The sequence below is a fragment of the Tenrec ecaudatus genome, chromosome 9 (assembly GCF_050624435.1).
Source record: "Tenrec ecaudatus isolate mTenEca1 chromosome 9, mTenEca1.hap1, whole genome shotgun sequence".
NCBI classification, from domain to species: domain Eukaryota; kingdom Metazoa; phylum Chordata; class Mammalia; order Afrosoricida; family Tenrecidae; genus Tenrec; species Tenrec ecaudatus.
The window spans coordinates 108,721,728-108,748,369 of record NC_134538.1 but is presented as its reverse complement, the minus strand read 5'-3'; the positions used below and the strand labels follow the sequence as shown (position 1 = coordinate 108,748,369).

Genomic DNA, 26,642 nt, shown 5'->3' with positions numbered 1-26,642 from the left:
GAGCTTTGGTTCTCCACTCCATGCTCTCCCTCACACATTACCATGATTTTTTATTCTGTGTCTTTGATGCCTGAAAACTGATCCTATCGACACCTCATGATCATACAGGCTGGTGTGCTTCTTCCATGTAGACTTTGTTGCTTCTCAGCTAGATGGCTGCTTGTTTATCATCAAGCCTTTAAGACACCAGATGTTATATCTTTTCGTAGCTGGGCACCAACAGCTTTCTTCACATTGGTTTATGCACCCATTTTGTCTTCAGTGATTGTGTAGGGAAGGTGAGCATCACGGAATGCCAGATTACTAGAACAAAGTGTCCTTCCGTTGAGGTAGTACTTAAGTAGAGGCCTACTACCTTAATACTAAACCTATAAGTATATGTACATAGATATATTTCCCCATCATCATATATAAATATATTTACATATGTGCATGCCTGTATTTAGACCTCTATAAATGCCCTTTACCTCCTAGTTCTTTCCTCTATTTCCTTTTACTTCCCTCTAATCCCACTATCATGTTCGGCTTTCATTTGGGTTTCAGAAATTCCTCTTGGTTACATTGCCCTTGATCAAGCCCTAACAGGATTCCTATACCCTTCTCACCATTGATTTTAGATCACGTGTTATTCCCTTGTCCCTGAGATTATTAACATCCACTTCCTTTCCTCCCACCTCCCCCTCTCCAGTGTCCCCCAGGAACCATCAGTCATGTTGTTTTCTCCTCCAGATGGTTTATCCCACCTATTTAATGCAGATAAACATGCAGTGACAATAATAAGCACAAAAACAAGGCAAAATGAACAAAAACGCCTTTAAATAGTTCCAGGTCTATTTGTTGACCTTTACAAGTGTTTTCCAGTCAAAGCTGATGAGGTGCCATGCCCTGGCCCCAAAGCTTTTTTTGGTATTCCCATGTCTGTGCTCTCTGCAGATCCCTGCAGACAAGCTCTCTCAGTAATACAGTTGTGCTGCTCTCCCCACGGTGCCTTCAATAAAAAGTTCAATACAGTAGCTTCCAAGGGATCTGCCGGACCAGTTAAACCCAAGGCAGAGCTATCAGCTGAGAAAGTTAGGGAGAATGGTGTTTTGGGCTCCCACAGGAGTCATCTCGATGGATTTTCTCATCGGTCACTGGATGAACATGGAGGATGGTTGCAAAGATGTACTTTAAGAAAGTGGATGACTACGCTGGTGAGAGCAAGGGCAAGAAAGTTGTGCGGAGGCATTTTTCCTTCATTAAAATGCACCTGCTCCTTCTCTGGGGGCAACAAGTGCTGTCTTATCAGATTTTCCGTGGGAAAGCTTGCCCCACCCTTCCTGGAGGCCTGGCCTTGTCCCCTTCGGGCTTCCTGTTGTTCCCCAAACTAAAAATCATCGACAATTTGAGTCCCATAAAGGAAGTCAAAACCACTGTTTTGTGTGGTGTAGATGGAAGGATGCAGAATTCCTATAATTGTGTATCAATACTTTTTAATTTACCCTTGTGTGTGGAGCTATCGATTGTATTGAGAACCAAAAGAAGCCATTCTCTCCACAGCTTCTAAATAACTTTGGAATAAAAATACCACCTTTGAAACACATCTTAGTTAAAAGTAATCAGCAAAGAATGCCTACCTTGAGCATGGTGTATCTTCACAGAATTATCTAGCAGGATCAAATGGGCAAGGTTAAAGTCAGCAAGTTTCGGTCAGTTTCGAATGGAAGATGAGAAGGTTTGCAGAGCATGAAGAATGTAATCAATATAACTGAATTGTGCACTGTATTAAACTGGTGTGAATTTTGCTGTGCATATTTCAACAACAATAAAAGAGAGAAAATTGTTCTTTTTTTTTTAACAATTTATTGGGGCTCATACAATTCTTATCACAATTGAAAATTGTTCTTCTAACCAAGGAAATTGTATTGGAAAGGGGATTTCAAACAGTAATCGATAACATTAAAATATAATGTCTAATAACTTCATATTGCTTACATTTATTCATGTAGGAATCTTTAAAAATACAATAAGCAAACATAGTGAAAATGAAGAGGCCATTGTTTTGGAAATTCAGTCTGATATCTTACTCATCTTATCTGGCCTTTGTGAACATCAAGTGAGCAGAAAGGTGAGTGTACCTGTGAGTCGGTTTTGGTCAGTCTCCCAGTCACCTACCACACTGAATGTTTTCTTAGTTGGTGCTAATAAGCCTTATCTTTGAAAGGCTTATAAAATTTTAATTTAATATGATTGCTCATGATTAGATTGTAAGTAAATTGGAATAGCATGTACATATTTTAAGTACTCAGTTGAAGGAGTTTTAACAACTGTATACTTCAATAAACCAATGAAAGCGTAGAATATTGCCATCTCCCCACATTGACTCTGGCCCTCTTACTGGCCATCTCCCTAGCCCCAGACAACCATGTTCTAGGTTCTATCCCCATAGATCAGTTCTGGTTACTCTTTGCCCTTTCATGGGCAGAGCTGCACACTATTTGCTATTGTGTTGCTTGCAGAGCTGACCCCGAGTTTCAGAGTTATTTCCAGGTTGCTGGATGTGCCAGTAGTTCATGTCATTGCATTGCTGAGCAATTTCCTATTGCAAGAGGACGCCAAAGTGTGTCGATCCTGTCTCCCAGTGAAAACCATTGAGCTGCTCCCATTTGGAGCTATTATGAAGAAAGTTTGACAAAGAACTTTATACAAACATTTCTGTGAACCTATTTGTTCTCATTCCTGTTGGAATTGCTGGCCAGAAGGCAGTGTACATTTAACTTTCTAAGATGCTGCCAAATAGATTTCCAGCATGAGCTAAATGATTATAAATGATTTGGGTTTTGGTTATTTGAATTGGGTTCTAATACTAAAAATGAAAACAAGAGCTTAATAGTCTTTGATCTTTTAAAACTCAGTTACACAGTTACAAATCTGAGTCTCTGGGATCGATAACGTGGTAGCAGGAGAAGAAATTGGAAAGATAGCAATAAACATGCAAGGCTCGGTGGTTCCAATGAGCAGACTGGGGGGCGCAGGATGGTAAATTCTTACTTTGGTTCAGGCTTTGATGCAAGTGATCTTTCTATGACACCACCCTGTGCTTGGCCTTTTCTACAAAAATAATCATGATATACATATAATATATAATATATATATATAATGTATATTTTAACTGAGACCTAAAACTAAGCAGCCAAGCAATGGAAAAGATAATTGTAGAGGAAAAAATTTGACTAGTAATAACTTCATTTAAATTAGTAAAAGTTTTAACTACTATTTGTTTGTATAGTTCTTTCTCAGAAGCTTTGGAAAATCTTCCACAGTATAATTTTATCCTCTTAAATTAGTTGTTGCTATCTAATATTCCTCTGATGTACTGCTAGACTACATCCATTGTAACATGGAAGAAAGCCAGGGGAGGGCCTCACAGTTTATTTCTAAAAAGAGAGAGAGAAAGGATTAAAAACAAAAAAATGTGAAGGACATTAATTGTTGATTGGTACTCTCTCATAAAATGATTAGTTGTACAATAGTTCTTTTTCTTAAATTCATGAGAATTTTTGCTTCCCTGATAATATTATATATTTTTGGTAAATTTGGTAAAAAAAAAAAAAAACCAGCTTTAGGAGAAAAGTGAAGGGCAAAGAAAGGGACTACTTATTTATTTCTTTTTCTTTAATTAATCATTTTATTGGGGACTTACAAATCTAATGATCTTATTATTTCAATAACTAATTTTAAATGAAATTCTTAAACAGGAAACTTTTGGAACTGAAGGAGTAAATATAATTCTCCATATAATGAGAACAGACCCCAAGAAGTTACACAGTGGATTAGGCTATAATGTACTTCTTTTTAGTACATTGGACAGCATTTGGTGAGTATTAATGTAACCAAGTCAGATATAATCTTACAAAAAAATACCTCTGTAGCTATGAAGGCCAATTTTCTCTACTCAAAACATGCCAGGAAGATGGTTCTCTGTGTTATTTTCTTTTAGATAGTACAAAAATGACATTAATATCCTTTGGAAAGTTTTTTGGGTTTTTTTTTCTATCAAATTCAAAACTATCTTTGTGTCTAAACTTAATTCTTGTTTTTGTGATTTAAACCCCTTACTTTAACCTGATCTAGCATCTACTGTTGGTATTGTTCTTTTTGCTTTTAAACACTGCTGAGTTCTTTCGTTTTCTCTTCAAGGAATTGAAAACATGGATTAGGTATTTTCTAATCAATACTCGCTGCCATCGAGACCATTCCAATTCATAGCAACACTATAGGGCACAATAAAACTGCCCCTGTGGGTTTCCAAGACTGTAAATCTTTATATGAGTAAAAAGCCTCGCCTTTCTCCCCCAGTGCAGATGGTGGCTTTGAACTGCTGACCTTGGATTAGCAGCCCAACACATAACCCACTGTGCTGGAAGGTTATCCTCTAATCAGTTTTATATCCGACTCTCTTTAGTATTGCCGAGGGATCCTAGTGGTGCTGTGGGATAGGTGATAGGCTGCTAAACACTACCAGGTTGGTAGTTCAAACCTACCAGCCTCTCTGTGGGACAAAGATGAGACTGTGTGCTCCCATAAACAGTGAGATTCAGAAGCCTTTATAGGGTTGTTATGAGTCAAAGCAACTTGATGGCTGTGGATATTTGCTTTCTTCTCTTGTGTTTTAAGGGGGCAGGTGGGTGGAGAAATACTGCTTTTCTTAAGTATTAATAGAACAAATTTGGAGAAAAATTCTTGCATTTCTGATATTATTAAAATTTAACATACCACCATTGTTCTGTCTGGGTGGAATCTATGATGGCCAAATATAATCATTCCCTCTGATTAATATTACTTTCCACCAGAGCAGGAAGCTAGATTTCACTACTGCTGAATTTCTGTTTATACAGAGCGCTGAACTGCTCTCATTCAAATACACATAGACAATTAGGTTAATGTTCTATTTCATTTATTACTATACAGAATAGAAGATAGTTTCAGTAAACTCTAAGCAACCAAAGTGCCATGTTAAGTATAGAAAAATAATCAGAGATGTGGTAAGTGTCTCCTCTACTATTAGCAATATATTGGGTTCAGAGGTTATTATAGTTGATAGCTTGAGGTTTCCTAATCCCTTCTTACTGTCTTCGAGTCAATGATGATTCAGAGCGACCTGGCTTTGGGTTTTTGAAACTCTGAGTGTTTGCAGGAGTAGAAAACCCAGTCTTTGTCCCATGGAGCTGCTGGTGGATTTGAACCACCAGCCGTGTAGATTGCAGCCCCATGAGTAGTAACTACCACACCACCAGGGGGAGTAGTAACTACACCACCACAGTGGACAAAGATAAAAATTATTAAGCTATTAGTTTTATTTCAAAAATTCAAACTCATAGCCAACAAGTCGAGTCTGAGCCAGTGACTCTATTTATTTACATGGTTTTATTACACACAATTTCAAATTCTATTGGACAGGAGATAAAGTAGAAGTAGCAAATAAATCAATGAAAAGTAAATAATTCTGTGTCTACAGTACTTACAGTGAATCAATAGCTTTATGGAATTCCTACTAGAGAGCAGGTAATTCCTCTAATAGATCTTATGATTTACTTATAGATATGAAAGGGCTTCAAAACATTGGGGGAGAAATTCCATTATCTTTTAATTCCATTTTTAATTTAAAAAGTTAATGAACTGTTTAAAGTCCCTTCATATATAACTATACTAGGGTATTTAGAATTACTATTTTATTAACATATTAAAACAACTCTAAAATATCATCTATTTTACATCTCATTTTTATCCAAATAAATGCATAATTATTTTTCCTGTCACTCCTAAGTATGATTAGGCCAGGTTTGTCACTTACATCCATATGGTTGACTTTGGATTTTTTTAAATGCATCTTCCCGATTTTTAAATTTTTAATGTATATACTGTCTTAGTTTTGAATTTTATTGAAATTTAGTATACATGCAGAAACATATATAAATGATAAATATATTATCTCAAAAAATACCTTTCCAACCACCATCCTCATCAAGATTTAGAATAGTCTATCAGAAATCCTCCCCGTCCCCTGACTCTCCTCGTCTTCCTCACAGAGAACCATGATCTTGATTTCTAGAACCATGGGTTATTTTGGCCTGTTTTCGAGGGGTTGACATCATGTTGATGTGTTCTTTTGTGTTTTAACTGTTTTAATTTCACATGAGAAGATTCTCCCAGGCTTTGAAGATAGCAGTAGTTGGTTTGATTTAATCACTAATATCTCATTGCATGAAAACTTCCCAATTTATCCTCTCTCTACTGATGGATAATCGGGAGAGAAACTGTCCCGTGCCTCCTAATTTCTAATGGTTTGCTGACAATACTTGGCCTTCTTTTGCCACTTACAGATACTCCCACCTCCATCATCACTTGGCATCTGACTTCTCCCTGTGGTTGCCTGTCTTCTCCCTTTCTGTGAGACACTATTAGGAAGGGACTAGGACCCTTCCTCCTCTGGGGTGATGGAGTTAATGGAGAACATCTGCAAAGAAAAATTGTATTTTCCCAAACAAGGTGACATTCACAAGCGCAGGGCTTAGAACTCCAGCATAACTTGTGTGGGATACAACTCAGCCCACCTCACATCCCAACCCCGACCACCACCACCATTATCATCATCACAAGGCGGGCAGCAAAGACTGGGGTCTCTAATTTCACGTGAAAGTCATGTTTAGAGAAAGGAGATCAGTGGTGATCCCAGGCACGTCTCTTTGCTACTTCAGTCCTTCGCGCCATGTGAGCTGCGCAAACCCAAGGCAACCAACACTTTAGCAAATAATACCAACTGTAAGCATGAGATTTAGGCGAGAAACACCCGTGCTTGAGGTACCCAACACCACTCGAGGGAATAAGCAGATACACCTTGAATAAATCATTGTTGCGGTTGTTATTGTTATGTGCTGCTGAGTCGGTTCCAGCCCCTAGAAATCCTGTGTACAACAGAATGCTACACTGCCCGTAGAGCAGTCAGAGTAGAAATATCATGAGAGATAAAAATCATGCATGCATGTGGAGGAAAAATATAGGGTAATATTAAAAAGTATTCGTTGACACTGGTAAAAAGTTGAAATTAGATTTCTTCAAAGTCCTGTTGTTGTTGTTTTTTACTTACAACTATTAGCTACTTTCTTTGAAAAAAATCTTGATAGAAAACTCTTGAGTATTGAGCTGAACAGTAAATTTTTGTTAAAGAAATAGTTTCCTGTACAGCTAAGAACCGGAAACACAGGGAATCCAGGACAGATAAACCCCTCAGGACCAACAATGAGAGTGGCCATACCAGGAGGGTAGGGGGAAGGTGGAGTAGAAGGGGGGGGACCAATTACAAGGATCTACATATAATCCCCTCCCTGGGGAATAGATCACAGAAAAGTGGGTGAGGGGAGACATCAGACCGTGTAATACATGGCAAAATAATAATAATTTATAAGTTATCAAGGGTTCATGAGGGGGTGGGCGGGGAGGGAGTGGGAAAAATGAGCTGATACCAAGGGCTCAAGTAGAAAGCAAATGTTTTGAGAATGATGATGACAACAAATGTACAAATGTGCTTGACACAATGGATGGATGGATTCTGATAGAGTTGTACGAGCCCCCAATAAAATAATTTTAAAAGAAAAAAATAATAACTTTCTGTTTATTTAAGGTGCTGCATTTTGGGGTGTTACCCCTCTGAAGATTACTTTCTTGAAAAAGAAGGTATTTTTCTCCTTTTGGATTTATTGGCAGTAAGTATGTTCATAGCAACAGTAAGACAAAAGACAGATTTTTATTAACCTTTTATGCACTGAATTCCACCGATAGCTAGTCTATAAATAACTGTACCCTCCAATCATGTTCAAATGTATTGCTTTAAACTGTCCCCTGAAGTTTCATAATATCTATTAATATATCAAAGGTTCTCAAAATTCCCCTCCTTTAAAAATCACTTTATTTAATTCAATGCTCTCAAACACAGCTCAGCAGATTCCCTCTCCCCTTCCCCTTTGTCCCCAGTCAACCTTTTAATCGTTTGTAAGGTGACAGACTATATCAAAATTCATGCTCATTTATTAATAACTCCTACTTTCCCCCTCCACTTTTAGAAGTTAAGAACTACATTAGCCTAAAGCACAAAGCCAAGTATCTTTGGAGAATGGTGTGTCCTTCGGAGGTCAGAAGTCTAGGGTATCATCCTCACTGTCCCGGAGTTGGTTCCAACACAGAGCCACCCTGTGGGACAGGGCAAGCTGCTCCTGTGGGTCTCTGAGGCTGTCGACCTTTACAGGAGTAGACCTCCACCTTTCTCCTGAGGGATGGCTGGCGGTTTCGAACTGCTGACTTGCTGGCAGCAAGTGTCATGGCCCATCGCTTCCTAAGACGAGCAGGGGTGAAGTAAATGGAGTTTGATCTAATAGCTGACGTAAATGTCACAGACCCTCCTTAGTCTTCAAAGTAACCCCGGCTGGCCTCAGTCCTGAGCAGGGCTCAGTCACCATGTGAGAGGGAAAGTTCCAGGAAAACTCTGGAGAGTCTCCGCTAGAGTTCTAGCCCTGTCACTGCCAGTGAATACCGCCCTGTGCGATTTTTAATGACAGAAGAACCAATAGCAGGCAGAGGTACTAAGGTTATCTGTGTCCCTTCACTGCTTGAAAGAAAGCGTGTTGACACTAAGGACGAGAGAGCAACTGCCAGCAGAGCATCTCCATAAAAAGTGACCGTCACAATGGCAATTCATCTTGACAGACAGGCCTGAGTCGTAGCTGGAAGCCCTTGGAAAGTTCAGGAAAGCGAACACAGTCTAAAGGAATATGTACGCTGTGGGACAAGGTGATGCAGCTGCCCGTGTACCTCTGACTCAGTTTCCCTTTGTTCAGAGGTCCGTGGTGTCCGTCAAGTAATTCCCAAAGTTACAGAATTAACATGGCACACCTTCCTGGTACAGCTCTTTTCCTTAAAGACTTGGGAGTGGGGACATATATTAAACATGACTATGTTAATTTTATAAATCTTATAGTAATATATTTATGAGGGGTAAAAGACCTCAAAAGTATTTCTCCCCTTTTCACTGCTCTTCTTTTCTATTCACATTTCTTTGATGAAAAGGGATGAAAAAAATGGATGGGAAAGGCCGACTAGTAGAGTGGTTATGAGGATAGGCTGACGACTCCGATACTTGTCACTGTGCAAGTTGTTTAACATCCATGTCCCTCGATTTCTTCATCTGCCACGCGGTTCATCATCTGTGACACTTTATCATCTGTCACGCTGTTCATCATCTGTCACATTTCATCATGTCACGCGGTTCATCATCTGTGACACTGTTCATCATCTGTGACACTGTTCATCATCTGTCATGCTGTTCATCATCTGTCACGCTGTACATCATCTGTCACGCTGTTCATCATCTGTCACGCGGTTCATCATCTGTCACGCTGGTGGGGGATTCAGTGTGTGTGTTGGAGGGGTGGAGTTAGAATAATACCTGAGACATATAAGGGGCTTCTGAAAGTTTTTGGGAAAAGTCCATGATCTTTTAATCCCATTTTTCCATGAATATTTTGAAGCCCTCCCCTGCTATATAAGTAATTGCTTTCATTACACATATTATTATTAGATTGCTTTTCATATTACTTGGGCCAACCTAGTGAATTACAAATACATTTTAATGAAGTTTTTATTATCAAATTGACCTTTGACATTTGTTTTTTACTCTGGAAAGGAAAGGAAGATAAAACTCAATGAAGGTTTATAATTATTAAGAGTCTGGAAAAGAGTTATTCAATGTGCCTAAAAACATCTCTATTTTTACCACTCTCCCTCCTCTAACTTGACTAAATTTAGTACGTTTGGGGTATGGCGTTTGTGTATAAGTGATTCTGAATTGCATTGAGTCTTTTTCTTTTTATCCTTCTGTACTCCTAATTTCCTAATGTACTAATCACAACGAGGAGCTCTTTTACAAAATGTTGTTCCAGCTTACACTCTGCATTTGACAAGCTGACCATAAGTCATTGTCAGTGCTACTGCGTCTCTTTCTGTTGGTTTAAAAGTTGGTGTGTTTTTTAGTCTTTCTTGAAACATCTGTCCTTTTCTATTTCCTTGCTGTAGTTGAACCACAAAAAATTCTGTAATCTAATCCTTGGGATAATGGTTGAGTTTTGCGACAATCCCAAGACTGCGGCTCACGTCAATGCTTGGCGAGGGAAGAAGGAGCAGACAGCCGCAAGCCTTTTGATCAAGTTGTGGAGAAGAGAGGAAAGGGAGCTTGGAGTCAGACGCGATAAAAACGGGAGGATCGTCGGTAAGTGTGTTTGCAATTGTTGGCAGAAGCAATTGTGCTGATCATTTCAAAAGAGAACTTGAAAAGACATTAGTAGAGAGTTGCCACCCCTTTGCCTAAAGTTCTTTCACGGGGTTTGAAGGCCCTGCGATGGTTAGGAGAACAGGAAGTAAGAAGTTCATCATTTTATAAAATATTATTAAGAAATGGTATGATTACATTCTTTAACTTAAAAAAGTAAAAGAACTTCCTAAAGAAATTTCTTTGTGTTACTTCCTCGCTTTTCACTTGATCTTTTATTACTAGAATTCGCAGTCTCAAAAGAATGTTACAAACAGCAAACAAACCTATCTAGGTAAACAACGTGAAGGCTCTGGTCATCCACCCCCTGTGGGTGGGAAATCACCAGTGAGGGGCACTTTGCTCCCCTCCGGTAGTTCCCAGGTTGGTCCCGCTGCAGTCCCACGGTGCTGCTGCTGAGAGAGCACGGGCGGAAAGGCAAGACGCTCCCGTTCCAAACCCACGCGGGCCGCCCCACCGAGCTGGGTGGCTTGCACTGTCCATGTGCCTGCCCCTGCTCTCCAGGAAGAAGGGCCGCTCCTGCGGGGCAGGCTTCACAGCAGGGTCCCGGCAGTGACCCCAGTGACCCTTCAGAAATGCTGGCTTTCACACCCAGAGCCCTCACCCCCCACCCCACCCCACCCCACCCCACCCCAGAGGACTCTCTCCAGGGAGGGTTTTTCCAGACTACTTCTGAGGATAGTCACGCCCCGGTCCCCGGGCATTTGCCTTCCTGTTCCCTCTGCCACAGGAGACACTTGTGCTACCTGCTCTTCTGAATAGATTGAGTAATGCTTAATTTACCAGTAAAATTTTGGACAAGATAGAGTACTTTCAAAACAGATTTAATGGCATCTTGTACGTTCTTATTGACTCTTGTTTATACAATTAGTTTTTACTGTGAAAGAATACATTATTTTCTAAATAAAAATAAGCTGAAAAATCGTAAAGTTTAATTTCTAGATACTAAATGAATGAGATTTATAGTATGAGAAATGATGATTCTTGTATATATTCTTATCATGTTACACATTTTATACACTATACGTTTTATTCATTATATCATGCTAAACCTTTTAACACTCCTAGTTCATCAAAACTCTGTTATTATTCTTCACTTCAAATGAAGAACTCCCCTCATTTTAATTTTTATTTCTAATTTTTATTACTGTTTTGAATTCCACATCATAAAAATTGTTATTGTATAACATATAGTAAGGGAAACAACAGAGACTATACCATTTAAAACCGACATTATTTCATTTCGGCATCTCAAAATGAAAACTTATTTACAACAAAGTTTTACTTGTTAAAGAGTAACTTTTTAAAATATTGTCATATTACAAATAAATAATAAAATGGGAAACTTTCAGTTTTTCTATAACATGGGAGAGAAATAACTTACTGCTTACTTTTTAAAGAGTAACCATGTACAAGCGACAATTTTAATCTATGCTAGTATTTCTATAGCAGCCCTGGTGGTATAGTGGTTAAGCATTGGGTTCGGATCCTCATGGTCAGCAGTTCGAAACCGCCATGGGAGAAAGACCAGGCTTTCTACTCCCATGAACAGTTACAGTCTCAGAAACTTACAGGGGGTTGCCATGAGTCAGCACTGACTTAATGGCAGTGAGTTTTGGGGTATTTCTCTGTTTTATGCTGTGCAGACTAAAATTTCCAAGTTAAGCAGTTATTTACTGTTATTCAAACTTCTGTGTTTCATAATATCCCATGATTAGATACCAAGAAACCCCTACTTACTAGCTTTCAAGAAGAGCAAAAGGTCATGCCACTGCCTGCCAACTGCCCAACAGTTGCAGTCATGGATGTTGCTGAGAATGTCCGCGCAAAGATTTATGCTGTGTTGGGCAAACTGGGTAAGAAGTAACTCTTCAAATTCACGAGACCATCTCATTTTGCCGAATATGTGTATCGACTTTGCTGTGCCATGTCTTTTTTCAAACATCGTTAAGTCCCTTTGTGCTAAAGCATGCCCTGGTGTCACAGCGGTGAAGCGCTCAGCTGGCAAACCAAGCAGCCTCTCCATGGGAGCAAGGTGTGCCACTTGAATTCCCTAAACTTGTACTGCCGGGAAACCCAATGGGGGCCTATCTATTCTGCCCTTGGGCATTGCTCTGAGTCAGAATCACTTTGGCGGGTTGGGTTTTTTCTGTTCTTTTACATGCATGACCCACTGCTTGTCCCAGCTGCACCCCTTACCAATTCAACCAGAATCTCTGTGTGGCGGACCCGGGCGCTAGTATTGTTTTCATGGAATCCCTTTGGTAATTCCAGTGTGCACCCAGGTTAAGAAATATTGAACAATTAATCCTCAGTACGAGGTTTAATCACCTGAGTTTTTTTAATCCCTGACTCCTGTAAAGGACAGAAAAATTCCCAGTTCCAGAAGGGGCACGGGGAGGGGAGGAGTCAGTCAGGGTGCAGTGTAGCACCAAGGAAACATACAACTTTCCTCTAGTTCTTAAATGCTTCCTCCCCCACCACTATCATGATCCCAATTCTACCTTACAAATCCAGCTAGACCAGAGGATGTACACTGGTACAGATAGGCACTAGGACAGATGATCTTTTCAGGACCAGTGGTGAAAGTGGAGATACCAGGAGGGTGGAGGGAAGGTGGAGAAGAAATGGGGAGCCTATTATAAGGACCTACATATAACCTCCTCCCTGGGGGATGGACAACAGAAGAGTGGGGGAAGGGAGATATCGGACAGTGTAAGATATGACAAAATACTTTATAAATGATCAAGGGTTCATGAGGGGGGTGGAAAAAGGGAGGGAGGGGGAAAATGAGGAGCTGATGCCAGGGACTTAAGTGGAGAGCAAACGTTTTGAGAATGATGAGGGCAATGAATGTACAAATGTGCTTTACACAATTGATGCATGCATGTATTGTGATAAGAGTTGTATGAGCCCCCAATAAAATGATTTTTTAAATATTCCCCGGTCTTCAAGTTCCATAAGTTCAAATCAATTGTCTGGCCACAGAACAGGAAGACAGGTGCCTGGATGGGGATGACCCAGCACAGGTTTGTTTTAGGAGGAAGTCAGGTGCTCACAAAGATGGCTTCCTCATAAATGAAGATGGAATCAAAAGTGGGTGCATGGTTGTTGTGTTGGCTATATATGTTTTAGGAATCACTTGCTGTGTTTGCGTAATGCCCTCTTTGTACCCTTTATTTAGATTTTGAAAATTTGCCTGGTTTATCCGCTGAAGATTTCGTCACTCTTTGTATCATACATAGATATCTTGATTTTAAAGTGAGTACCTTAATAATTTTGTCATTCATATTAATATGTTAAAAAATAAACTTGGCATGTAAAAGCTCTGTTGTTGTGAGCAGTAATCCACATCCCATGTAGTCTTGTTATCCAGTGTCCATGAATCCACATACCATGTAGTCTTGTTATCCAGTGTCCATGAATCCACATACCATGTAGTCTTGTTATCCAGTGTCCATGAATCCACATCCCATGTAGTCTTGTTATCCAGTTTCCATGAATCCACATACCATGTAGTCTTGTTATCCAGTGTCCATGAATCCACATACCATGTAGTCTTGTTATCCAGTGTCCATGAATCCACATACCATGTAGTCTTGTTATCCAGTTTCCATGAATCCACATACCATGTAGTCTTGTTATCCAGTGTCCATGAATCCACATACCATGTAGTCTTGTTATCCAGTGTCCATGAATCCACATACCATGTAGTCTTGTTATCCAGTGTCCATGAATCCACATACCATGTAGTCTTGTTATCCAGTGTCCATGAATCCACATACCATGTAGTCTTGTTATCCAGTGTCCATGAATCCACATACCATGTAGTCTTGTTATCCAGTGTCCATGAATCCACATACCATGTAGTCTTGTTATCCAGTGTCCATGAATCCACATACCATGTAGTCTTGTTATCCAGTGTCCATGAATCCACATACCATGTAGTCTTGTTATCCAGTGTCCATGAATCCACATACCATGTAGTCTTGTTATCCAGTTTCCATTTGATGCTGTTCAGGAGACGTATACCATTATGATCAGGCTATTTCCATTGGACAAAACTTCTCCAGGTTATTTGTTTATAAGAGAACGTGAATGTTATTGTTACAGAGCTATTCAAATCCTAACCAAATTTTAAATACGTCATTTCTTCCCTTTAGAGAGTACTTGCCACTAGAATGTGTAGAGCACCCCTGTGGTGTCGTGGGTTACGTTTGGGGCAGCAAACTGCAAGGATAGTAGTTTGAACCCACCAGCTTCTCCAAGAGAGAAAGCGGAGGCTTTCTGCTTCCAGAAAGGAGTGATAGCCTTAGAAAGACTCGGGAGAAGTTTTGTCCTCATCTATTGGGTCAGAATCAGTTAGGTTAAGTTTACTCCCTCCCTCACTCAGTGCAATCGAGTCAATTCTCACTCCAAGCGACTCTATACACAGGGTACAACTTCCTGAGTTTCCAAGACCATAACAGGAGTAGAAAGCCTTGTGTTTCTCCCTCAGAACACCTAGTGGCTTTGAACATGCTGACCTTGTGGTTAACAACCCAACGAGTAACTACTAGGCCGCCAGGTTAAGAGCTAGAATTAAATCTTTACACACAGTCCTTGCCTATTGATGTGGTAGCTGCTTAAGACCCAGTCATTATGTGAAACCATGTTATGTGAAAATGGCGGATGACGGCATGAGACCACCACAAGGAGAATGCCCAAATCATCCCCAACAGCTCCAAGTCACGACCCAGCCAAGTTGGCATAGACCTTCACCATCACAGCCAACATTGCAGGTTTCTCCCACTTGGTGTGTGTTACTGGTGAACACTTGGTGTATGCTGCTGGTCATTAGTGTACAAAGTAGTGTAATAGTAGATTTTAATGTGGAGCATTTAAACACAAAATGTTGGGTAACAAAACTGCCAGTGTTATACTTATTAAAATAAGTTATGAATGCATATTAATATTGCTGTATTATATCATTTATAATTACTCTACATCTCAATCAATTACCAACTGAAAGATATTGGGTTGCTTATCTTACTGGTTATATTTTTATATGTAAATAAATGATTTTGAAGTCTCAAGAGAAAGTTTTTTAAGTAAATAAATATTATTATTCTAACATTAGAATTATGAAAACAATCTGAATTGCACCCTGTGCTGCATGTGAACATCTGTTCTCATCCCCAAGAAGTCAGGGGAAGCTAGCTCACTGCGAACTTTGGAGTGGCCACCAATAAAGAATTACCTAAAATTGCGTCATTTATTCCCAGTTAATTATAAACATAAACTTTGTCTCAACAGATTGGAGAAATATGGAATGAAATCTATGAGGAAATAAAATTAGAAAAATTAAGACCAGTTAGCGCAGATGCAAAAATTTTGGAAGCTATTACAACAGCATCAGAGAACATTGGAAAGATGGTTGTTTCCCTGCAGAGTGAGATGATCGAAAGCCAAGCACGCCAAGATGTACAAAACGAACAAAAAGCTTATTCAAAAGTAAGCCGCAGAGACCATCAAATCACAAATGTGCCTTTCACTGTATTAATCAGTTTCAAAGATCCCTAAGATGTTTTGGTTCTCTGAGAATTCTTTTACGTTTTTGTGTATGTGGCTTTTTAACACTTTCAAGGCCTCTCTTTACTGTATGGCTTGCTGTATTCTTGCATTATAATTTTTGTCTATGGTCTTCCCTTGTACAAGGTAGAGAGATGACTGAGACACTTCTAGTTTTTGAAACACGAAACAGCGTTCCAGAACTGCGGCCTGTGTAAATGTACGACGGTGTTCCTGAGGGTCGCTGGGCCACCTCAGCTCTAGAGCTCCTGTGTCCAGCACACTGACCTGTTGCTTCTCGGGTCCCTTGTTGCAGCCACTGTGTCAACCATCTCATTGAGACTCTTTCTCTTGTTCTTGACCTTCCACTGTACCAAGCAATATGTCCGTCTCCTGTGGTTGCTAGCGCGCCTAAAATACCTGCCAGCCTCCCTTCTGAGAGCATTCTGGCTGTGCTTCCTCCAAGATACATTGGTTTCTTCCTTTGGTAGGCCATGGTGCACTCAATATTCTTTGCCAAAACCATAATTCAAATGCATCAGTTATTCTTCATTGCTCCTTATCCATTGTCCAACTTTTGAATGTATATGTGGCAATTAAAAGGACCCCGGCTTGGGTCAGGCATACTTTAGTTCTCAAAATGACCTCCTGGTTTTCAATAATTAAAGAGGTCTTTTGCCAGAGAATTTAAATATATATACTTAACAAATTCTGTCTGACAGAAAAAGTCTATCTCTGACTATATGTATAACCTCCTTTAGAGATAAAATTGACCCACTACCTTCATTCTATGATAAACCTGTCTTAACATGCCAACCATAGGCATATTACCTTTTTGTAAGTTGTCAAAGATTTTATTTTACTTGGGCCCACATCAATACCCATAGAAGCAAAAGTCAAAGGATCAAACACTATATTGCTTTGAGAAACTGCAGCAAAAGACCTCTTTAAAGGGTTACAAGGCGAAGATATCACTTTGAAGACCAAGCTGTGCCGGAGCCAAGGCATGATCATTTCCTTCCTGTTTTTAATTGGGAATTAGGTCAAGGTTTGCAGAGTTTCACACCCAACAGTTCCTGCACATTTTGTGTCAGCCCATCTGTTGCAATGCCCGCAATGTACCATCACTTATTCCGCTTCCTCTGTGTTTTCTGTTTTATTTCCTCCTTTCCTAAACTTCTGAAATTTTCCCTTGAGTAGCTACTGCCTTTTGGCTCTGAAATGACTGGTCACTCGACCAGAGTGGTGGTTCAGTTCCAGACGTCGAGGGTAGAGCCATAGTCTTTGGGTTTCCACCAGTCTCTGTCTGATCAGTAAACCTGACCTCTTTTATGGTTTTTCGTTTTATCCTGCACTTTTCTCTCACTCTATGAAGGTTTTGCTAATATCCTTTTCAGAGCAGTTGGTGGTGGTAGCTGGACACCATCTAGTTCTTCTTGTCTCAGGATCATGGAGATAGATATTTTCATGATCCATTAGTCCATTGGACAAACTATTTCTATATAACTTTCAATTTTCATCACTAACCTTTCCTCCAAAGGGAGAGAGGCCCATGACTCCACCTTAGGCGACTATTCACATGCATGTAAGACCCCCTCACTGTGAATCGTAATATGGTCTCTGTGAATTGTAATATGCCAATATACTTGTCCCCTGAGATGCTGACCTCTCACTATAGCAACTCATTCCTTCAAGGACTCTGTTATGCCTGAGAAGTATTCATGTCTTTACCTCGGGTATGTCTCACCACGTGTGTTAATATATTTGCAGCAAAGATAACTACCCATATATTACCATCCTCTGTCAAACTTTTATGTGCTTGTGGGTGTACTCCCGCTTTTCTGTCCACACCAGTTCAGCCTGCATAGCTACCTAACCCTCCGCTCATAGACTGCTGCAGTATTGTTCAGATAACAAGATTTGTATTGGCATATTGGTAGGTTTCATTCTCACCTGAGTGCCAAGATACTACTCTGAGCTTCTATAAATTACAGAGATCAACTCTCTGCCTTCAGCTGCTTAGACAATGCCTCCGGCAGGTGCTGATGGAACACTGAATACAATAGACCTTTTTAGCAAATGAGTTAGTGGCTCCTTAACTTGTCCAGAGACATGAAGATAACTTGGGTTCTCCTCTTCTGCCCTATGTTACTGTATGACCAGAGTTCATTTAAAGCACTTTAAAGCTATTTCCAAAGCGTTCTCTACTGCCTGAACTTTTCACATAAACCATTTCTAAACAATGAATTCTATCTTTATTTACCCATGAATTCTGCTCCACATTAGACACACAGTTCTTTAAAAGTATTTATTTTGTGGATCCTGCCATTTAAATCCATTTACTTGTTCCTCTTAAGTAGATATAAGTAGACAACCTTGTTGGTAAGTTTTACAGTCTTGATAGTTCTTACAGAAAATGAGCTGTCAGTTTGTTATAGGGATTTGTCCCTATTTGGTTTTTAGCAGTTTTATTTAGGTATTCTTAAATTCATAGTTAGAGCTTAACAACACATTGTACACCAACCAACAACCGTGTCTTCTGACTGTAGCTGTCATGAATAGTCAGTTGAGAAGTATACCTGTTGAAAACTGGTTTCCAGCTGATACCTCCCTGAAGATGACACCATAACAAACTCTGTGTTCTGACAAGTTGCCTGCTTTGCTGCAGTCATAAGTTAGAAGTTGCTTGACAATATAATATTGCCCAAATTATTATCAAGGGTCAGCATGAATCTTTTACTTTCTACTATGAATTTGCTAGCTAGGTCATTTAAACAGCATGTACTACATCATAATCTATTTTCACAAGTGTTGGTCATGTTAAACAATAAATCTTACTACGAATGAGTATTGTTATTAAAATCACAAGTTTTGCATTACAGTTCATTAAGATCAGTTAAAATCTTAACCATATAACTAAACCCACTACCATCAAGTTGATGCCAATGCCTAGTGACCCTGTATAAGTTTTCAAGACTGTAATTCTCTATGAGAGCAGACAGCCTCATCTTTCTCTTGCAGAGCAGCTGGTGGGTTTGAACCACCAAATTTGTCATTGCAGTCCAGTGTGTTAACCCATAGTGCCACTGGTGTTCCTGAGCCACATAACTAGTAAATGGGTTTTGCCCTTTAAGGTGTATTCAATGAATACCCTCATCTTTTTCCTAGTTGGCCTTAAATTTTATCTTGGAAAACTCTAGGAGCTTCAAGATAGATGGCAGGAGGTAAGAGAGCAATACACCCATGAGTACATGAGGCATGAGGTTTGGCAGATGATATTTCTACATATGTGTTTAAATGTGCTTCAACTGTATCTAAGGATACTGAAGAGCATAAACAGAGTAAAGTTTTGAAAACTGTTTAGCCATCACTAAACACTTTGAGGGATTGACTTCCTGAGCTTGAGAACTTAGGACCATGGTCTCAGAGGGCATCTAGAGCACGTGGCATAACAGTTCACAAAGACAATTCCCTTTATCCTGCGTTTGTGCATATCCGCTGGCGGTGTAAAAGCTTGTGAATGGCCATTTCAGATGAAACCATTGGTCTGATGAATGTACAAGAGAAGGTCTTGGGCAGAAAGGAAGCAAAATATCAATGTAGAACAAAACTCACAAGTATTAAGAAGAGCAGACTTGTTGGCAGAACCCTTAAGACTGGGTCCCTTAGACATCCTCCACGCCTGGAACAGAACCCACTTCCAGGATTCCTCTTTCAGCCAAAGAAAGACCAAGCATGATGCCCCCAAACAGTGCTCGAAGGCATGAAAAGCAAGAAGGACAAATGGAAATGGGGAAGCCAGAGAGGAAGTAGGAAGACTAGTGATACACTGAGGGGATCACAACCGATGTCATGAAACAAAATGTGTACAATTGTTGTTGGGAAACTAATGTGCTCTGAATTTTCAACCAAATTAAAATAAATAATAACAGCTTCCTTCAAAACAAGGGCTTTCCAGTTTTTTTGGTGTCCTTTGATATATATTGGAACTCTATTTATCTTTCTCATTTCAGATACAAGCCACACACAAGCAAAGAGAGTTGGCTAATAAATCTTGGGAAAATTTCTTGGCCAGAACATCAAATGCTAAAACATTAAAGGTAAATTTGTTTGTTGGTTTTTTTATTTTAAGAATATTACAATCCATCAAAAAGTAACCAACTCTCTTTAAAGGCAGATAGATTTTAGGAATTATTGTTCATTCATGTTCTCTAGTAACTGACCTTTTATGGAATACTAATTCTGTTATTGGATCCTTATATGCAACTTAAATTATACCTAAAACTACACATTTTCAATTATCAAAAATGCTACTTTGAGTTTCATTTGGTTTAGCATTGAACATGTTGTAAAAGTGATATTCCTTGGCTGCGTAAAAGAAGGAGCTCATAGCTAGCCAAGAACCAACAGGAGGAATGTGCTTCTGTTTTCCATTTTAAACATCCTTGCTCACAGATTTATTTATTTATTTTGTGAGAAGGACAGGGGGAAAGTCCTTTATTGTAAGGGTAGATGACACAGCACATCATCACGGGTCCAGTAGGCACAATCGTACAGTGAATAAATAAAGATTATAGTCAAGTCATGAGAGATAGAAGAGATTGAAAAAAATGGAGTCAGACACATTTCATGGTAGCAGAGGGTCCAAGTGGAGAGGAAGAGATTTATTGCTGACCAAGGGTTTTATAGTTTCTGGAGACGTGCAAGCACCCTAATTATAGGTGAAGACATACGTCACAGAAAAGGGTTGTGCTATAGGTAATACAGTAATGGGAGGGGGGTGATCTAGGGGTTCATACGCTATTAGAAGAGGAGGGAATAAGGGTATACATGTGACAAGATGGGCGGACCCTAGATTCATGATGGCAGTCTAACTTTGGATGTTACTGAGCAGGTTTGACCTGTTCTCTGGCTCACTATATAAACCATTATCAATAGTATGTAAACCCACCCTACAGGGACCAAGCTGATGGCCACAAGCCTTTAGGGAGAAGTAGCCCATTGCCCTTAACAGCAGGGACAGGTGGTGGGACCAGACAGTAGTCTGGCAACTGACTGCCTTCAGGGAGGTAACTTGGCAATCATTTACCATTAGCTGTTAGCAGTGTCCTAAGTCTAACATATATTTGGGGGACACGTCTTGGGAGAAATATTTCTGTTTCCCACACTTTATTAGCTAGCTATTATCTATGTCCCAAGCATTTTTCTTCTTCATAACCTCACATTATAAGTGTCACAAATACATCACAGCCAAAAAATGTGATGATCACCTTCGCTTGTAAACTAAACACAGATCCTGAAAGACCGAACCCTAACTGTTCACTTGAAATAGGTGAAAAGTACCACGGATGTCCAAACTCTCATTACTTTTTCACCTTTTCCATGAACACACTGAATACATTTTTTACTTAACATGACCATTCTTCCTCTGGATTGGAATTGCTAAATGTTAACTTCGTCCAAGTAAATAGTGGAACCATATTAAGATAGCAAAGCCAAAATTAACAAAATCGCCCAACGTACTCTGAATGTGTCCACTTTTTCATTGAAAGGTCTTCCCAACTTTACCTGGAAACCAGCCTCAGAGCCCAATGAGCCCAGACTGAACTGGTGGCAACTAACAACCACAAACCACTGGGATATTGTACAGTCCCTGGGTGTCTTCGCACAGATTACTAATTACAAAGGTTAACAGAGGAGTTTCATAGGGGAGCCATCTAGTGATTGCTACCGTCACCAACGCCTGTGGTTATTCACTTGGGAATGGGTTGTCTTTTTATGTTAGAGGCCAAATGTATTTGGCCTACTACTACTTTTTCAGAAAAAAATTACTGAGCACCCCATGACAATTTTTAAAATTTTGTACTGTCGTCCATAGTCCAGGATAAAGTATAGGTATCTGCTTTTGCAGTGCCCCTCCCCCTCACGACCCTTGCAGTGTTCCCAGAAGTGGTGTCGCCCACTCTGTGAAACACTGTGTCGGGTTTTGCTTGGGGTTAGTCTCTTGAGATATGAGAGACGAAACAAGGAAGCCAGTGAGCAGAGATGAGTTAAGATGACACTAAAACGCACGGAGAGTTACAAGGAGCCAGAAAGCAGAAACTGAAGAAAAAAGGGCCTTCCTCAGAGTGAGAGAGAGAAAGAGAGAGCCTTCCTCTAAAGCCAGAACCTTCTAGCTTCCTAAACCAGGAGAAAGATACGCCATCTCCTCTTTCTGAGACTTCCAGTCTCAGAAACCCTATGTAGTAGCTCCTCGTGGCCCTGTAGTGTCTCTGTGAGTCCGAATCAGCTTGAAAGCAACGGGTAACGTCCTAACAGGCATGAAGGGGCAAGAGAGAGGACAAATACAAGCAGGGACCCCAGGGATGAAGTGGGGAGCATGCTGTTACAATGAGGAGATTGCAAACAATGTATATAACAAAATGCCTATGATTTGCTGAATGGAAAATTAATGTGCTTTTTAAGCTTTCATCCAAAGCACAATAAAATGTCCACTACATGTGTTTGTGTTATACGGGTGCGTGTGTGCGTGTGTGTGTGTGTGGATATATATCTCCATCTCAGGACCTCCCACAAATTTGAGGAATGCTTAATGATAATCAAGCCCTGCTTTTTCAGATCATTTATCTCACATTTCAGCTCGTTTTAGTGTTATTATTGAGCTTGACTAGAACTGTAACAAACTATATACTGTTTCAATATATGATATAGTGAGGTGTGCTTGATTAGCATTTATGTCAAATACGTTGGCAATAGACATCCCCTGTTGTAAATTTTGTAGCTTTGTATAAGGTGCTAAAAATTGACCCTAACTTCTTTAGTACCTGCATTACTCTTGGGTTGTACATGACTGATACCACTGGAAAACGCACAGTATTTTCAGGGAGTGGGGTATCCCGAAATGCCCAAACACTAGAACACCCTAACCTCCAAAATGAGGAGGTAGAAATTCTGAAGCTTCCTTTTCAACAGCCGCCACAAGCCAGATACAAGTATTTTGTATATTCGTTGTGAGTGCATCTCATAGTTCATGCTTTACTAGAAACTAACTTTACTTTCTTCCAAATTGAAAACCCTTCAGAAAGCAAAGAGGCTTCAGGAGAAGGCTATAGAATCCTCTCGATACAATGAACGACCACAAAACGCAATCTTCCATCGCACAGATATCAAAGGCCTTAACACAACGGTAAGTTGTTTTTTTCCACCACAACTCTTCTTAATCGACATTTATTCTAGTCTCCAAATAATGTTAGTTCGATAAGACTACAATCCCATATTTTTTTCTTTTCATCATTCACATTTCACGTACTTCAGGCCCATTAGCACAGTGGATACTCCCCGCCCCGAGAGCCACACTCTAGGTTACCCAAGTCAGAGCAGCGAGAACTAGGGATGTTCTGACATCCGTCGGCCACGCCATTAGTAGCCTGGCAAAACCAGGTCCGCACATATCCCAGCGTGCCTAGTGTCTTCCTCTGGGCATGGTGGGCCCCAGGCTGCACAGCCGACAACCAGTTCTAATTAGGATCAAACGCACTCTTGCTCCCAATCGTTGCCTTACACTCACTGCACCCTGATCCATAAGCCGGAGGGTGTGCAGGGTGTGTGTAGGGAAGAAGACGCCTCTTCCGTACTGAAAAAAAGGTTTGAAGTTGGACTTGTATTTACCCTTTGTCCTTCAGGTGGCCTCTGGCCCGGTGGTAACAGTGGAGAGCACGCCTGCCCGGATCACCGGAGGCCCTCTGGCTGACACGGACATGGCTCTGAAGAAGCTGCCTATCCGGGGAGGAGCCCTGCAGAGGGTGAAAGCAGCCAGAACTGCAGAGGAGCCGAAGAAGAGTAATCCGAAATAAAATGCCCTGGAGACGCTGTAAAGCAAATCCTGCTGATAGTTCTCTAGTTAACTATATCTTTGTGTGAACATGTAAAGCAAATATTTTAGTAAATTATTATGTATAAAAAAGGAAGCACATATTATTTATTTTTATTGAAAATGTTATAGAGTCTCGGGAGAGTTGTCATCAAGTTCTCTGGAAAGATTACTGATTCTCTTCATTGAAATCATAGTATTTTCTCAGCTAGGACTCTCTTGGTTACAAGTGAGGGGAAAAAAAAAAACCCAACCCTATCTCAAGCTGATTTAAGGCAAACACGCACATACCATGGACTGCCAGCAGAACACACGAATTTGTCTTGGAGGAAATCCAGTTGGAACGTGCTTTAGAAGCAAGGATGGAGAGACACCGTCCCACGTACGTTGACACGTTATCCAGAGAGACCAGGCTCTGGGAAGGACATCAAGCTTGGAGAAGAGGGTCAGTGAGGCAGAGGAAGACCCTCAGTGTGATGGGCTGATACGGTGGCTGCTGCAGGGGGCTCTGGCATAACAGTTGTGAGGAAGGCTCCTGATGGGGCACTTACTGCTGCTGTGCAGAGAACCACGTGGGTCACCATGAGAGCACCTAGCAGCAACTCTACACGTCGCATCTGGGAGTGATTCCGATGACAAGCACCGTTGCGTCGAGGCACTGAGTCCACAGGAGTGGTACCTTCTCCTTCCCCAGCAATCCTGTCTCTCATTCTCTCAGGCTCCCGTCCAGGTGAGGAGAGTGTACATCTGTCTCGCAACAGACTCCGCATCGGCCTCTGCATCTTAAGGATCCTGACTGGGCCAAGAGACTGCTCCAGGGCCAATATCAGTCACTTGGACTTTGGTCAGAACTGCCAACCCCTGCGCTTGGAGCCAGGAGGAAGCCAACCCATCCAAAGTGTGTATCGTTTGGAGAGGGTGGAGGGAGACCCACGTTACTGTTGTCAGAAATATGTATGAAACCTAGGTGGTAAAATGAAATTAGTCTGCAACAAACATATTGGCCAAAGTCAAAATGGCATGAGGCTATAAAAAAGTAAATGTTTGTCATGAGCTAAACAATAAAAAGTGAAATGCAGGTGATGTCTGGAGAGAGATTTTCTGGGTGTGCCACGGGCCCCTTACAGTATGTGGGTGGGATGCACTCCCACGCCAGCCCTTTCAGTTGGAAATCCACATGTAACTTTTGAATCCCCAAAACATAACTGCCGATAGCCCATTGTTGACCGGTATCCTTACTGATAACTGTTGATCAAATAAAATGGATGAACCATTACTTCATAGGTGTATACTGCACCCATATTAAAAACTTGTGTTTTCAACGCTAGAGAAAAAGGTACATTCAAAGATAGCACGGTTTCCACGCCTGCTTGTGTAACTGTAACAATGGCTTGACAAATGTTCCCTTCTGCTTTTACAACGTCCTTACTCCCCGCTCTGGATGCGCTTATTTTGCAACGGTGGGCGGCCACGGCTGCAGACCTGCAGCTTGGCTACTTAGCCAGCAATGCAGCCTTTTCTCACGGTGGCACGACTGCCCTCTGCTTCTGGAAGCACTGACTCGAGGCCCTGCCTATGGGTTTTACGTTGCTATTTAAAGTTTGTGGTATTGTATGGTGAACAAATCGATGAACAACATGTGAGAGCATGAAAGCTTCATTTTCACTGCTAGAATCAGTTCATTGGACACATGGACAGCTCACACAATGGTTTTGTTTGAATTCCATCTGTGGGGGGCCTCTGTGCAATCCTGTGCTGCCCAAGGGTGAACCGTGGGTCTCAGACAAGGACAAGGAGATGCCTTAATGCTAGAAACAAGCTGTGAGGTTTCCATGGTCTGTTTGTAGCCAGGCTTGATAACTGTTTGCACCAGCCAGGGACCCCAACTCAGGAACCCCAACTCAAGGATCCCAACAGCTCAGTCCATGTTATTGAATAAATGCAGTAGCAGCATCCGCTCCTGGCCGTCTCTCCTTTGAGTCTACAACTGCAGTCACATCCTGGGCCTAAATGAAAGGTTCAGCCGGCAACATAGGATGCAGACAACACATTAAGGCAATTCAAATGTACTTACTTCTATGAAGACATGATATGCTTTTTCAAATTGCGAACCTTAAATGCTATTTCATGAACACACCCAAGGCACGGACATAAAATGGATCTTGTTTGAATATTATTTGTTAATATGTTACAATATCACCAGATTGATCAAGGCCACCTCAATTCAGATAATCTGTGGGCCCTTCCCCTGCCACATAGAAGGGAAAAAGTGATGGGGTAGAAACGGGGAAACGATTACAGGGATCTACATATAACTTCCTCCCTGGGGATGGACAGCAGAAAAGTGGGTGAAGGGAGACGCCAAATAGTGTAAGACATGACAAAGTAATAATAATTTATAAATTATCAAGGGTTCATGAGGGAGGGGAGAGCAGGGAGGGAGGGGGGAATCAGGAGCTGAAACCAACGACTCAAGTAGAAAGCAAATATTTTGAGAATGATGGCAACAAATGTACAAATGAGCTTGACACAATGAATGGATGTATGGATTGTGATGATTTATATGAGCCCCCAGTAAAACGATTTTTTTTTTTAAAGAGGGAAAAGGTGAAACAGAGCAAGTGATTGTGAAGCTTTTTAACAAAGACAGAAACATAGGTTGATGAAGCAGTCAGACTGCTTAGGAGCCCTGGTGGTGTGTGGTGGGTTTCAGACTGAGCTGCCAGCCCACGGGCGGCGGTTCCTGAGAGAAGCTGCTCCACCAGAGAGGGACGAGGCTGCTCCTGCACAGATGGAACGCCTCAGAACCCAGGGGCAGCTCAGCTCTGTCCCAGAGGGTCTCGATGAGTCAGAATGGACCGGATG

General features: G+C 40.8%; 1 protein-coding gene across 1 annotated transcript in view; it reads left to right on the top strand.

The window, feature by feature from the left end:
• CFAP69 (cilia and flagella associated protein 69) overlaps positions 1-23,760 on the top strand; it is a 66,465-nt gene extending 42,705 nt beyond the window's left edge. Inside the window, exons 15-24 of the mRNA XM_075557354.1 lie at positions 1,989-2,107; positions 3,738-3,856; positions 7,661-7,742; positions 10,105-10,297; positions 12,076-12,213; positions 13,542-13,618; positions 15,653-15,850; positions 19,921-20,007; positions 22,989-23,093; positions 23,590-23,760. Coding sequence (XP_075413469.1) covers positions 1,989-2,107; positions 3,738-3,856; positions 7,661-7,742; positions 10,105-10,297; positions 12,076-12,213; positions 13,542-13,618; positions 15,653-15,850; positions 19,921-20,007; positions 22,989-23,093; positions 23,590-23,760 — 1,289 coding nt within the window. The remainder of the gene's footprint in view (positions 1-1,988; positions 2,108-3,737; positions 3,857-7,660; positions 7,743-10,104; positions 10,298-12,075; positions 12,214-13,541; positions 13,619-15,652; positions 15,851-19,920; positions 20,008-22,988; positions 23,094-23,589) is intronic.
• The last annotated feature ends 2,882 nt before the right edge of the window (positions 23,761-26,642 follow it).